This window comes from Paramisgurnus dabryanus, chromosome 4, assembly GCF_030506205.2.
Source record: "Paramisgurnus dabryanus chromosome 4, PD_genome_1.1, whole genome shotgun sequence".
Classification (NCBI taxonomy): Eukaryota; Metazoa; Chordata; class Actinopteri; order Cypriniformes; family Cobitidae; genus Paramisgurnus; species Paramisgurnus dabryanus.
The window spans coordinates 34,699,816-34,714,857 of record NC_133340.1 but is presented as its reverse complement, the minus strand read 5'-3'; the positions used below and the strand labels follow the sequence as shown (position 1 = coordinate 34,714,857).

General features: G+C 36.1%; 1 protein-coding gene across 1 annotated transcript; it reads right to left on the bottom strand.

Moving 5' to 3' along the window:
- Nucleotides 1-8,904: 8,904 nt before the first annotated feature.
- On the bottom strand, nucleotides 8,905-14,527 carry mpc2a (mitochondrial pyruvate carrier 2a). The gene is made up of 5 exons (XM_065254342.2): nucleotides 14,174-14,527; nucleotides 12,654-12,694; nucleotides 12,347-12,431; nucleotides 11,658-11,769; nucleotides 8,905-9,329 (listed from the first exon to the last, which is right to left on the bottom strand). Exons 1-5 carry the CDS (start codon nucleotides 14,361-14,363, stop codon nucleotides 9,287-9,289), a joined length of 471 nt encoding a protein of 156 aa, XP_065110414.1. The 5' UTR covers nucleotides 14,364-14,527; the 3' UTR covers nucleotides 8,905-9,286.
- Nucleotides 14,528-15,042: the final 515 nt, after the last annotated feature.

The window sequence follows — 15,042 nt, the reverse complement described above, 5'->3', positions numbered from 1 at the left end:
GCCATTTATGTGTGATCAGAGCACCTCTCTCTCCCATTATTACACCAAGTCTTCAGACCACCTTCAAGCCCTTCAAAGACCCTCGACATGAATAAAGGTCTCATTTTAAAGTAAGAAGCAGGTTTTCTCTCCATGTCAGATAATATGTCTCGTCTATCACCTTAGAAGACATTCGCTGAGTCACCGCCTCTGTTGCCACAGCAACTAGCTCGGCTGTATCTATGTGTGACGGATTTGGAATTCACAGGAGCATGTAAAGAGCTGCCTGAGACCCCATCACATCACCTCAGAAAGAAGCTTTTTTGCTGTCTACTCCAGAATAAATACAGGCTAAAAATAACACAGTTGTACTTTATGATCTCATTGTTTCGTTGCTTAGCCTAATGCACCGGCGATTGCCTGCTAAAGGTCAGAATACAGAAATAAGACATTTAGGATCGATGAAGTACGTCAGTTGATGCTTAGTTGTTAAACTCTGCCTGGGTTTACAGATCACACTAATGGTTGAAGTTGCTTTCTAATAACATCCATTTAATGTAAGGGGCTATGGTAAATCGCACATTTTTTCCAACTTACAAATAAAAATATTCAACCCTGTCTGTGAAATCCAGGTTAAAGTCTCATAATCTTATGAAAATTGGCCAATTAAAGTTGCATTTCAATCATTGATTTCAATCTTACTCATTCAATATTAAAGATATCAAGGTTATATTTTCACATAATGTTCTTTATATTATGTAACTAGAATAAATGTAAAAAAAAATTATTACCTGGGTTTTCAAATAAATTAGCATTTTAAAAATTCATTTTAATAAAGGAAGATAATCATGTTAAAAAGCTGATATAGATATATGGAATATTTTCGGTTTAATGCAGACATACGCAATACATGACCTCTGTAAAGTCCACCCACCCAGAGCTGTTTTCATGACAGATTCTTTGATAGAGAGGTTTGTGGTGTACAGAAAAGGTTTGTATATACCGTAAAGCTGAGTCAAGCAGTATTAGCATGTGTTTAAGCAACATATCCAGCATGATTTCAAAGATAATGGAACATCCGTTGCCGTCAAGGACACCACAACACACGAGTCCCCTACCAGAGAGCTTTGCAGGATGTTTGTTTTCGTATTTACTGTAGAGGTCGGGACAGTTTTAAGCTCAAGCAATGCTTTTCTGAGAATATCTTTGTGTGTAGTTCCTCGGAAAGTTGGAAAAATGGCATTTACGCATGTGACATTGTTTACATTTTCCCAAGAGGCCTGCTCGTGATGGACCATTTGAACTGCCTAGTGTTAGAGTCAAATTTTTTGCTGCAGTTTGTGTTGAACTGTGCAGTGATGTGTTCACCCATACGGAAATGTAATATATGACATATATGTCCCTATATCAAAACCGATCTTGGCATATATGCTACATATATATGCAATATATTAATATCACATATATAGATCATCTGGATATATGAATATATAGGTTTAAAACATATATGAAATACTCATATTCAAATGTATATAAATACATATATTAATATCACATATATAGATACTCTTGATATATGAATATATATGTTTTAAACCTATATGAAATACTCATATTAAAATGTATATAAATACATATATGAATGTCACATATATAGATACTCTTGATATATGAGATATATGTTTTAAACCTATATGAAATACTCATATTAAAATGTATATAAATACATATATGAATATCACAAATATAGATACTCTTGATATATGAAGATATATGTTTTAAACCTATATGGAATACTCATATTAAAATGTATTTAAATGCATATATTTAAAATATGTATATGTATGAATTCTTATATGGGTTTGTATTTTACAACCATATAAGATGGATTTTTACATGGTACTGTATGCTCCAACCATATGATATCAATATGTTTTATGTCTAGATGTCTAAAATAACATAGCCTATAGGTCTGTAAATATATTGTTAACCATTATTAGTGTCATAACATTATAACCCTGCCTAGTTTCACACTGCATGCATTTGGCACCGCAATGTGGGGTTAATCCCACAAAAACAGGGCTAACCGTGCTTCCGAGCAGTGTTTCATAACCCTGTGTTAATTTCAGGGATAACCCTGCTTCTAAATTACAAGTGTGAAATGCTCCTTAACCTAGGGTTAAAAGTGGGGTTTAGAGAGAACCATGGTTTTACTACAGGAACCATGGTTTTTGGTTTTAACTGTGGTTAGTGATCGTAAGGGTAGGGTTTAGGAATGCATAGTTTGAAATGTCAGATTATGAATACCCAGGGTTATCTCTTAACCCCTGGCTAAGTATTAATAGTGTGAAGCGAAGATAACCCAGGAATCCGTTAACCCGGTGTTTAGAATAACACGGCGTTAACTATTTCCAGAGTGAAAAGCTCTTCTGTGTCATTCATTTTTCTATTGCAAGCTTAAATAACCTCACCAACACTATCTAGCTTTCATAAAAATTAATATGGTTTTTTAGTTAAACCATATTAACCACAAATGTATAATTGTCTCACTATAATCATAATATAATAAACCATGTGAAAAAATACTAGTTATTTTAGTAAACTGCAGTCTCAGAAGAAAAGCTGTCACTAGGTACAGATATGAATACATTTTGGAACATGTACCTCTGTGGTAATATGTACATTTAATTATACTAATACCACGCACAAATAGGGTGTAAGTTACTTTTTTTAAAACCACCTCGGTGGCAGCATTTGTACTTTTTTTTATGAGTGTGTACATTCTACTGACAATCCCCACCATAGGCTATGTATGTACTATAGTATGCTACACTTTTCAAAATTATTTTTAACCAGACTATACTACATTGGCCTACTATTGTGCACTATAGTTTTAGTTTTAATATTTAGAAAAAATGTTATTATTACTATGGTTATATTCATTAGGGATGAAAGCAGTCTCTTTTCTGTCTCAATATGCGATAAACATTGCAAAAATTCATGTGATCGTGTCAATTTACCAGATCATAAAGTCATAAAATAGCCTATTAATGGATCAGGATTATTTTAAAACACACTTGCACGCACGTATGCGCACACGCTCAAACTGATTTTGCCAAGTGGTTGATGTCCTCAGGGCAACATATTGTGTTGACCCAAGGACAACATTTTTCTAAATAAAACCTAAACCCAGCCCAAACCCCAACCCTAACCATAACCAAAACCTAAAATCAGAGAGACATGATAACTGAAAAACAATGGTCTAGAAACAGCTAATCCTGATTGTAAGCTTAAACTTAAAACAAACTGTAAACTTATTTCTGAAATCTGATTGGTTGATTGAAATGTTGTCCCAGGGTCAACATGTTCCCGGGAAAACATCAACCACTTGGCAAAATCAGGAGAGCCATGCGCACACATACACACACAATACTATACTTCATAGTTATACTCCATATTACTCAATGTACAAGCTAGAAATTAAACTCTGCACAGGTCTACTAAAGGGTTAATGGTGCCACATGGTGATCAACAGTAAAAATGACAAATCTGACCTCTTTGCAAAAGGAAAAACCACCAACATTCAAAAATGCATGATAACAAGGTGTCATTGCTCTGCAATCAAAAAATGTTGTTATAATGGAAGTCAAGGGGCAAAAACAGCCGCTAACAATAAATGAGGGAGAAAACAATAATCAAAAGCCAATGTTTTTACTTTATCTTTGACATGCCCAAGACAGCGAAAAAGGTAAAAAAAATCCAGTCCACAATCACTTTTAATATTGAAAATTTGTCATTTAGTTTTTTCCCCAAATCCACTTATTAACTTGGCAATTAAAGAGTTAAAATAATGGAATTTTTTTTAAAGATTTGGTAGTTTTGATCAGTACTGACTGTGATTAACAGATTTATGCAAATAAAGTGAAAAAAATAATAATCTGATAAATTTTCAGATTACAGATGTTTAATTTAGTGGATGTATTAAATTTGAACAATGCACAAGGGTTAAATTTACACTGTGTACCCCTGCATAAAATGAAAACAGGAGGAATGATAAATCAAACACTGTAAATACAAGCGAAACAGCGCCTACTTCAGTAACACACAAATAGCTTAAGTTGTTAGCCCCGCCTATCCAACTGCTGGGTGGATCAGCGGATAGCGCAGGCGACTTTCAACGAGAGGACCTGGGTTCGAGGCCCGACTGGACTCATCAGGTACATTACAAATAATAAGTTGTATTTGTGTGTTAAGTTGTGTGAATGGGTTGTATGTCCTACTTGTGGTGTGAAACATGCAAAAAGTAGATAAAAACTACCGTTTAAATTTAATTATTTTATGATATATGATAAGTATATGTATGCAACATATATTACACATATATGTGAAGTCATGTATGTCACATATATAAATAATTATAAAGATGACATATATGTCTATGTATGTTTTTTGCACACATAGACATATACATTTGTATGGGATAGACATATATGTCAATATATGAAATTGTTCCATTTTCGAATAGGTGTCATATATAGTTGTACATATATGCACATATATGTTTCTACTTTATATTACCATATATTTCATATAGGGATATTTCATATATTCACATATATTACATTTCCGTATGGGCAAATAGAATTTTTCTTTCGATTGATTTCTTATCCTGAATGTTAAATCTCGTTGTAAATGACTTTCGCAACACACATATTTTGTTACACCCCAGGCCGATAGTGGTTGTCTTCAAGCAGTGTTTATATATTTTCTTGTTGTGTGACCTCACTAACCGGGCGTGAGCATAAGGTCACCTTGTGCTTAGAGTTTCCTGTTTACTGTACTCCATCTGCTCGCCATCTGCTGGTGGTCTCGTGGTATTGTTTACATCGCTTGTCTCCACATCGGTCTCAGAAAAAGTGATAAGCATTTCATAAGTAAATAACTAATTGTATACATTTATTTAGAAATTAATTTGTAAATTAAATTATTATATAAATAAATGTATTAAATCGCAAAGTAATTATTTGAGTAACTATAATATATTATAATAGAAATATTAAAAATTTTAATATGAATGCTTAAAGAAAGTAAAATAAATTGACCAGAGCAACATGAAACAACTACACCTAAATATAAAAATGTGTGTTGCCTGTAAAAGAGAAACAGATTTAAACCTGCTGAAAATAATTTGTTTGTTACTAGTTGTAAAACTTTTGTTTTTTTATTAAAGGAATTGACAGAATTTACAAATGACCAAGATAAACATTGTCTTCATATACAATTTAATTTCTTTTTCAAAAACCAAAAACCGATATTTGCATAACCAGTTTCCTCATGGCTTCTGGCTAGATGGGATACAGCTACGGCAAAATCTCTCGAGATGTTGGGTTTAGGGTTAGGTTGGGGGGTAGGATTACGATGAAAAACAGCGGTCCTGGCTAGATAAATACAGCTACGACACCAATCCCGTGAAATGTAGGATTTACGGTTAGTTTGGGGTGTTAGGGCAAAAACAAAACTCATCCGGCGAGATTTTGGCCGTAGCTGTATCATTTCTAGCCACAATCCTCCCCGTGAGATGCGGCCAAATGTGTTACCCCTCCCACTTTTACCTCACATTGACAGATAGCCGTTTCCGGCTTAAGGTGCGCACCGTGGTAAGATTATACTTGTTATTTTACCATTTATGTTTCTATGAGGTGGACATGCACATTTTTAAAGAAGCAATCATAGTAACAATGTTATTAATAAAATTTTCGTAAAGCGTACAAACAGGAAATCGAATCAGAGACATACGACCAGTTTATGACGTTAAGGTACCGCGAGAGCGATTTGCGAGCACACTACTCTGTATGCTTTCGCGATATTTTGACGTCATACACCGACTGGGCTGCGCAGAGCAGCAAGAAATTTTCTTCAAAGGCAACATTCATGTACACATGAAAGCAACACTGCATGTAAAACTGACAAATGTTGGTTTACGTTTATCCGATAACATCCCACCGTTAGCACCCATTACCTTACCAATAGACATCCACAGAGAACATTTTTTCAACAGTGTGTTAACTGTTTAGTCACAGACTGGTTAAAGAGGCCGTATGGCAACTGGAAGTCCCCGCTCAGTGTATAATGAGTTTGTGTGCGCCCTCTAGTGGAATATTAGTGTTTATGTAATATCTGCAGGGTCATGTGAGGTGATAGTCTACACGCATAAAAATGTAACTTGTGCAGTTTATTTCCTTAAACATTGAAAGGCATCTCAGTGCAGGTCTTCATGATCCAAATGCCACAGTTTGACCACTGGCACTTGTTTATGTATGTTGCTAATGCTGTCAGTCAAGAAAACAAACCTGTTTTACCTCTTCACAACAATTGCATTGTTACTTGAACCCACAAAGGGGCTATAAACGCTATGCAGCACTCATTCACAATATCACTGAGATACGGTTTTGCACGAAACTAATTCTTTCAGCTTTTACTATTACTGAAGAGCGTGTAGCTGAAGTCCTTTCGAGGGAATTTGCTGCCAATTTGCAGCAAACATAATCCCAAAATAATGAGGCTCACTTAAGATCCTGTCCCCGGTGACAACCTATAGCTAATTTATATCAAGCATAGGACATATTTCTGTCTCATTCCCAAGCCATTTTGTGATATATAGAATTGCTATAGTGTCGCATTTTGAGGCAGAGGTGATGAAGAATCTGCTCTTCTTCATGAATACAAAGGCCTATGCTGGCTCGCATCTCTTGTCCTTCATGCCGCATTAATCGCTGTGTCTACATTTGTCCTTAGAGAACAGGCCTGTTTTATTGTTCTTCCAGCTCCAGGCACCTCTAAACACACATTCCCTGGGAAACCAGGTGGGAGACAAGCAGGTTTGCCGTATGGTGCACAACCTCGGCACACAGGTTTTGTGACGACAGCTTGCTAAGTTATTTTTGGATCTCATTGCACGGCCTGTGACTTCAATGTCATATATGGTATATCCATAATTATGGACATTTAATAAGCTGAGAGAGGCTTTAATCTTTTTCAACAGTGCTTTGAAGTGGGGAAAGAGAGAGAGAGAAATGGAGGAGAGATAGTGTCAGATGTCACTGAAATGAATTACACCTGCCACTGCAGCAATTTAAAGCTTGACCTTGAGAGCATAAGATGATGAGCTGTTCACGTTACCAAGGCAACGGTACACTAAAGTGCAGTGCAGTTAATGTGTACCTATGTGACCTCTCTGGGAAAATGCTCACGTATATAATACAGGTACAGTATTTGTAGATACATAGACAATTTTAAACACTTCGCAAATACGAATTAAAGTATATAATTTGAGTTAAAAAAAGTTTTTTGCCTTTAAGAATGAATTCGCCTTTAGGATATCTATAAACTAGTGTGCTCCAAAATATTGATATAAGATATAAGCATTCAAAACTTATAGTGTCTTTCTTCGCTAATACGAATCAATTATTTTTATGATGTCATTTTACATTCCGACTTCTCATAAGATTCCAGGCTGTGAGATAAACTAAATCCTACTGGCTGTTTTAAAAGGGGAGGAGCCACTCCGTATATCCCATCTTAAAGGATTAGTCAATTTTCTTAAAAATAAATAAATAAATAAATCCAGATAATTTACTCACCACCATGTCTTCCAAAATGTTGATGTCTTTCTTTGTTCAGTCGAGAAGAAATTATGTTTTTTGAGGAAAACATTCCAGGATTTTTCTCATTTTAATGGACTTTAATGGACCCCAACACTTAACAGTTTTAATGCAGTTTAAAATTGCAGTTTCAAAGGACTCTACATGATCCCAAACGAGGAATAAGGGTCTTATCTAACGAAACGATTGTCATTTTTGGCAAGAAAAAAAAAACATGCCCTTTTAAACCACAACTTCTCATCTTCCTTCATTCACGTGACGTGCCAGCGCGACCTCACATAATACATCATCACATCAAGAGGTCACGGATGAAGTTTGCGAAACTACACCCCACAAGTGTGGAGAAAGAGGACCGTTCCAGTGTTGTTGTATGTGGAATGATACTAATTCATGTCTTTGTGTCAGTTTATTGTTTAAAATGGTCCGCAAATGTGTGTTTTATATATGTAACATGTGACCTTTCGGCCAGCATTACACGGTTATGCAAGGTCACGCTGGCAACGTTTAAGATCATTTAGAGTCCTTTGAAACTGCAATTTTAAACTGCATTAAAACTGTTAAGTGTTGGGGTCCATTAAAGTCCATTAAAATGAGAAAAATCCTGGAATGTTTTCCACAAAAAACATATTTTCTTCTCGACTGAACAAAGAAAGACATCAACATTTTGGATGACATGGTGGTAAATTATCTGGATTTTTTTGGGAAATGGACTAATCCTTTAACTTCCTGTTTCAGTAGAAATTATGCCAATGCATCGAACAAAGCTGCGCTTTTAAGGCCCCTCAGTTGGTCTTTAAAGGTGCAATACGGGTCTTTTAGCGGCATCAGAGATTGTAAGTTGCAACCAACGGGTCAGTCCACAGCTCAGTTCAGATATATATTATAATGCATTTCTGTCAAGAGATCCTTCTAAAAGTCCTTAATTCGTGATTATAGGAAGAGATTTTGAGCAATAGGCTTGTCCCTTCCAAGTTCTTTGAGTAATCTTGGAATGATCCCTAAATGTAACCCATTAAAACACTGGGAGTTAAAGCCTTTCACTGACCTGTTTCCCTTCCTTAATGTTTGCTATATTATTCATGCACACAACCGCTCCCTGTATCAGTAAACAGTAGAAGACGTAAATAAAAGGGTTGGGTATACAAGTCCAAACTATATAAACATTATCACATCACGGTACCCAACACAAATTTCCTTCCAAATAACCCTTAAGGATCTATTTAAACTCAATTAAGGATGCAGCAGTAAAGTGCACTACAAACTAAGACTAGACATTTTTAATACCTTACGTGAACTTTCATTAAATCAACGATACATTGATACATAGATATACTGTAACATAACTATTATGCAGAATGACGTTCTATCAGTAAAACACTTTAGACTGAAATAATGAAGAATCAGAATAACTTGCAATATAAATAACACATTGCATTATGATTACAATTTTAAAAAGGACCATCATAAAACAATTAAATAATGTTATTTTATCATTTTAGATTCACACAAGGTTTAATTTCTTTGTTCGCTAGAAAATCATTTGTGCAAAAATGCTCACAAGTGGTTATCACAGTAACTGAAAATAACATAAGGCACGTTCTTCATCAGCACCGAAAATCTTTGCACCGACCACAGGTGGTTGAAATTTAAGACTGCAGTACTTCCTCTTCTTTCAGCTGTTGTTTGTATCTACACACACACAAATACAAAGTGTCTCACACCACTTTTGAATGCATTATTGTTTAGCCATAGCACTGCTGGAGCTAAAGGAACACAATAGCCAGCTGGAAACTCGTGTGCCTAAACAACTATGACCTCTAAAGCATACACACACATATACACAGCCATCGAAAGCATTTATGTCTTGGGCCATAATAAATAATTTAGTCATCTTTTAAAAGCAGAAATGAAATGTTGCGTACACTAGAATAGACCATGTACAATATAAAATATTTAAATAATTACAATTGCCGGAAAGGTCAATCTGCAGTATCTGTAAACTATTTTTGTGTAATTGAACAAATGACCCCATTTTTAAACAAAAACATTTTAAATAATATTCAAATGATACACATCAAGGATGCCATCAAATACAAATTTTGCTAAAGTGGCAGCAAATTGAACTCCAGTGTTTTAACTTAAAAAAGTAAGTTACCTCGTGGTCAAATTTGGTAAGTTACCCGGTGGCCAAATTTTTTTGAGTTACCCGGTGGCCAAATTTTGTAAGTTACCCGGTGGCCAAATTTTGTAAGTTACCCGGTGGCCAAATTTTGTAAGTTACCCGGTGGCCAAATTTTGTAAGTTACCCGGTGGCCAAATTTTGTACGTTTCTCGGTGGCCAAATTTTGTAAGTTACCCGCTGGCCAAATTTTGTAAATTACCCGGTGGCCAAATTTTGTAAATTACCCGGTGGCCAAATTTTGTAAATTACCCGGTGGCCAAATTTTGTAAATTACCCGGTGGCCAAATTTAGTAAGTTACCCGTGGCCAAATTTTTTTGAGTTACCCGGTGGCCAAATTTTGTAAGTTACCCGGTGGCCAAATTTTGTTAGTTACCCGGTGGCCAAATTTTGTACGTTTCTCGGTGGCCAAATTTTGTAAGTTACCCGCTGGCCAAATTTTGTAAATTACCCGGTGGCCAAATTTTGTAAATTACCCGGTGGCCAAATTTAGTAAGTTACCTGGTGGCCAAATTTTTTTGAGTTACCCGGTGGCCAAATTTTGTAAGTTACCCGGTGGCCAAATTTTGTTAGTTACCCGGTGGCCAAATTTTGTACGTTTCTCGGTGGCCAAATTTTGTAAGTTACCCGCTGGCCAAATTTTGTAAATTACCCGGTGGCCAAATTTTGTAAATTACCCGGTGGCCAAATTTAGTAAGTTACCTGGTGGCCAAATTTTTTTGAGTTACCCGGTGGCCAAATTTTGTAAGTTACCCGGTGGCCAAATTTTGTTAGTTACCCGGTGGCCAAATTTTGTACGTTTCTCGGTGGCCAAATTTTGTAAGTTACCCGCTGGCCAAATTTTGTAAATTACCCGGTGGCCAAATTTTGTAAATTACCCGGTGGCCAAATTTAGTAAGTTACCTGGTGGCCAAATTTTTTTGAGTTACCCGGTGGCCAAATTTTGTGAGTTACCCGGTGGCCAAATTTTGTGAGTTACCCGGTGGCCAAATTGTGTAAATTACCCGGTGGCCAAATTTTGTAAATTACCCAGTGGCCAAATTGAGTGAGTTTCCCGGTGGCCAAATTTTGTAAGTTACCCGGTGGCTAAATTTTGTAAGTTACCCCGTGGCCAAATTTTTTAAGTTACCTGGTGGCCAAATTTTGTAAGTTACCCGATGGCCAAATTTTCTGCGTTACCCGGTGGCCAAATTTTCTGCGTTACCCGGTGGCCAAATTTTCCGCGTTACCCGGTGGCCAAATTTTCCGAGTTACCCGGTGGCCAAATTTTGTGAGTTACCCGGTGGCCAAATTTTGTGAGTTACCCGGTGGCCAAATTTTGTGAGTTACCCGGTGGCCAAATTTTTTAAGTTACCCGGTGGCCAAATTTTGTAAGTTACCCAGTGGCCAAATTTTCTGCGTTACCCGGTGGCCAAATTTTCTGCGTTACCCGGTGGCCAAATTTTGTGAATTACTAGGTGGCCAAATTTTGTGAGTTACCCAGTGGCCAAATTTTTTTAGTTACCCAGTGGCCAAATTTTGTAAGCTACCCGGTGGCCAAATTTTCTAAGTTATCGGGTGCCAAATTTTGTGAGTTACCTGGGTGCCAAATTTTGTGAGTTACCTGGTGGCCAAATTTTGTAATTTACAAATAACGTTAAAGGGGGAGGGGTTAACTAACATTAACACAATAAACTCAAAACTTTAAGGTAACCAGATAACTTACTTTTTTAAGTTGAACCAAAAAAATCTTTTTTTACAGTGTAGTTGCTTATTAATCCAAGATAACTGTGCTTATCCGTGTATATTGACCCTAAAACAGAAATCTGTAAAACTTTTATCCTGTTCCCATACCAACCTCCATATTCTTATGAGCTGCATGCTGCCACATATCCCCAGGAAAAAGTTAACAGCAAACAGAGCCCAGTTTTTAGGGATGATAACCATGCAGTACCTTGACCAAACAATTCCTGGAAAAAACAGAAAGAGTTGCAGTTAGCCAACAACATTGTACCTATAGGCCTGCAATGACCATAGACTCCAGCCTCACTGTGACCCAGCAAATTGGAAAATGCATGGATGTATTATACAAACTGATTGTGTTACTTCTAAATAAACTACTTTCTAAAGATACTAGATGATTAACAGAGCACAGTTAAACAGTTGCTCTGTTAGTTGGGTGGTTGCTTACTGTAATCTCTATGATATTCTGGTCCCTAGATATGGGTAAGATCAATCCTTCAAAGTTAAACCTGTAAACTAAAGTAATAGCACAACTATCCTTCCCTCAATAAGTCACACATATTTTGAGGTACATTATTAATGTCTGCAGAAAAACTAAATAATAATGTGGGATGGGCTGTTCCTATTTCATTTCTTGGATCCGTTTTCAAGTACTTCTATTTTTGGCCACATTAATCTCAGGTTACTATGAGGCTTTAGATATTCTAATCTAGTGGACACTTATCAACACCAGTAGATGTATTTAATTTTGACCAAACAACAAGCAGCGTTCCTTCGTCATTGCACTTTGAACCAGTAGGCTACCTGTGGCTGTAATGACGCAGGACTGGGAGACGCTGAGCTTTTCTGGTGGCCGGGTCATATCAGAGAATCCAGCCACAACTAAACCCTGCAACAAAGAAAAGATAGAGAGCAAATAAGATTGGGCTTTGATCAGCAGGTCAGTTGATTGTAAGACTGCTTTCACTGTAGCACTGCAAATTGCCATATATGCAAAATGCAAATGTAGTTCATTGTGCTATATGTTAGTTTCTGATTAAGCAAAAATCTTTTTCCATGGCATATTTTAGGAGTGTATTTTACTGTGGTACAAACAGGACACCCAGCTCACCCATTTGAAAACTGGTGCCCAGAAGAAAACTGTCTTTGGTCCTAAGAAAGACAGAGGGAGAGAGAGAATTTTTGAGAAATGATGTTGATCTAAAAGCTTGAGATTGTTAGGAATTGATTTCATGCGACTGGCCAGAACTGAATGCTGATGTGAGAAAAGAAAAACCACACATATGCAAAAAACTCTCCGCTGAATTCCTCAAAAATGTTACGCTTAGTAAGCAAACAGTCAATAGGCTTGTGATTGGATAAGATCCACCCACTAAAAACTATATACAATTAAAATGACACTCAAATATTAATCAGATGTGTAATGACCTATTCAAAATGTTTACATTTTTTAAACATAAAATGTACCATTAAAGGATTATTTCACTTCCATAATTTTTTTTTTTATAATTTACTCACCCCCCATGTCATCCTATATGTTCATGTCTGTCTTTGTTCAGTTGAGAAGAAATTAAGTTAAACATTACAGGATTTTTCTCCATATATTGGGCTTTATTGAACCTCAACTGTTACAGTTTCAATGCCGTTTAAAATTGCAGTTTCAGTGCAGATTCAAAGGGCTCTAAATGATCCCAAGCGAGGCATAAGGGTCTTATCTATAGATAGAGTAACGATTGTTATTTTTGCAAAAAAAAAAAATACTTTTTAACCACAACTTCTCGTCTTGCACTAGCCTTGTGATGTGCCAGTGTGAGCCAGACTAGATTAACATTACATTAACATTTCTACTTAGCAGATGCTGTTATCCAAAGCAACTTACAAATGAGAGAGCATTTAACATAATTGTGGCTTCCCAGACCGAGTTTTGATTAATCCAGGACTAGGCCTTAGTTATTTTAGGAGATTGAAGTAGTTTTCCAAACAGACCTTACAAAAAACAATACTGGGATGCATCTTGAGACAAAACAATGGCACTGATATTAGTGAAGATACATCAGGGCAAGATGTCAAACATTTTTTTAAGGGATTCTGGGACTAGGATTAGCCCTGTACGGAAAACTGTCCCTAATATCAGACTGGCTCATTTAACCAGACCCCCCTCACAAAACACTATAAGAAATGTCACACTTAATATAAAGTCCATATAAATTAAAATCACTTCTTAGCAAAATTATTGTTTTTTGATTAACTGGTCACAAGGTCATTTTTAAGTAGGCCTAGATGAATTTATTTCCCTTCAAGTTCACACAGCTGAGCCCTTTGAGAAACCACTACTGTTGCCATGCAATGATTATTGTTGTTTACTAACCAAAAAGTGAAATATTTTGCCTAAACAATGCTTGTGCTACCATAATAAAAATAAAAACAAAAAACAAACACTTTGTATCTAATGCAATGGCGTTTATTCATTATAAGCATGGCTAAAGTGTGCAGTCATTACGTCACTGTAAACCTAAAATTATGGAGCTCATTTGCACAGACAGATGCCACAGTGGAGCATATTAATGTAAATATAATTTTGAATAAATTGGAGTATTTCTTTTCACTGATGGATAATAATAATTTCTTTACCAGCAGGGTGATTGTAGATGGGTCTCAGTTTTGGCGGCAGCATTAACTCGATCCGGTCCAGGGTTCGGTGATATGTCGCTCTCAAACCACCGGAATAAAAGCGACATGATCGCAGTTGCATATAAACCCTGCTGCGACTCATGGTTTCCAGTATCATGCAGTGCTTCAGAGCAATGCAGTGGATCTTCATGTACTGTGGTTCACACGTTCTCTCCTCCCTCTGTTTGTAACCTATCACATTGCTGAAGACCCTGCTTAATACAGGGGAACCTATACAGATTATGAAATGTGAGTTTGATTGTGAAAGATAGCATTTAGAATAAACAAATGAATCGGTAAATTAATAAATATCAACCTATAGCTAAAGTGAAATGAACCTGTTCGACCTTTGCAGGGTAAATGTGGTCGTATGATCTATTAATAGTTAACAGCGTAGTGGAATATTAAAGCGCCTTCTGTCGATAGTTGCAATGACAGCTTTGCGCCACCAGATGTCACTATCGCTCTATCATCTCATACCGACGCTAAAAACAACAAAAAACACAATATAAAATCTTTGCCAAGTTTTTATAATTACTATTTTTTTTTCTGTAAAAACAATGCTTTCCTTTTCAATTAAAATGTAGCATTAGATTATATTGAATACATTAGATTTTATTTTAATCAAAAGCCTTGGAAGACTATGAGAATCTGTCATTTTTCATATTTTGGTGTAGGTTCTTATTGTATTTTACTATAATTTCCTGTAGTTTTTATTACTATGTTGTTGTTTAGTATTTATGGCATGAATGTCAATGACATAATAAATAATTCAAAAATAAAAGTTTTGAATAAAGTTTTAAATTAGGATTAAGATAAATTTGTCAATT

Bases quoted from the DNA above. Each gene is read 5' to 3' on its own strand.
- mpc2a (XM_065254342.2), bottom strand. From the start codon at position 14,363: ATGAAGATCCACTGCATTGCTCTGAAGCACTGCATGATACTGGAAACC. The intron at 12,695-14,173 runs GTAAAGAAATTA...TGTCTTTCTTAG, and splicing joins CATCTACAATCACCCTGCTG to GACCAAAGACAGTTTTCTTC. The intron at 11,770-12,346 runs GTAGCCTACTGG...TGTTTTTTCCAG, and splicing joins CTGCGTCATTACAGCCACAG to GAATTGTTTGGTCAAGGTAC.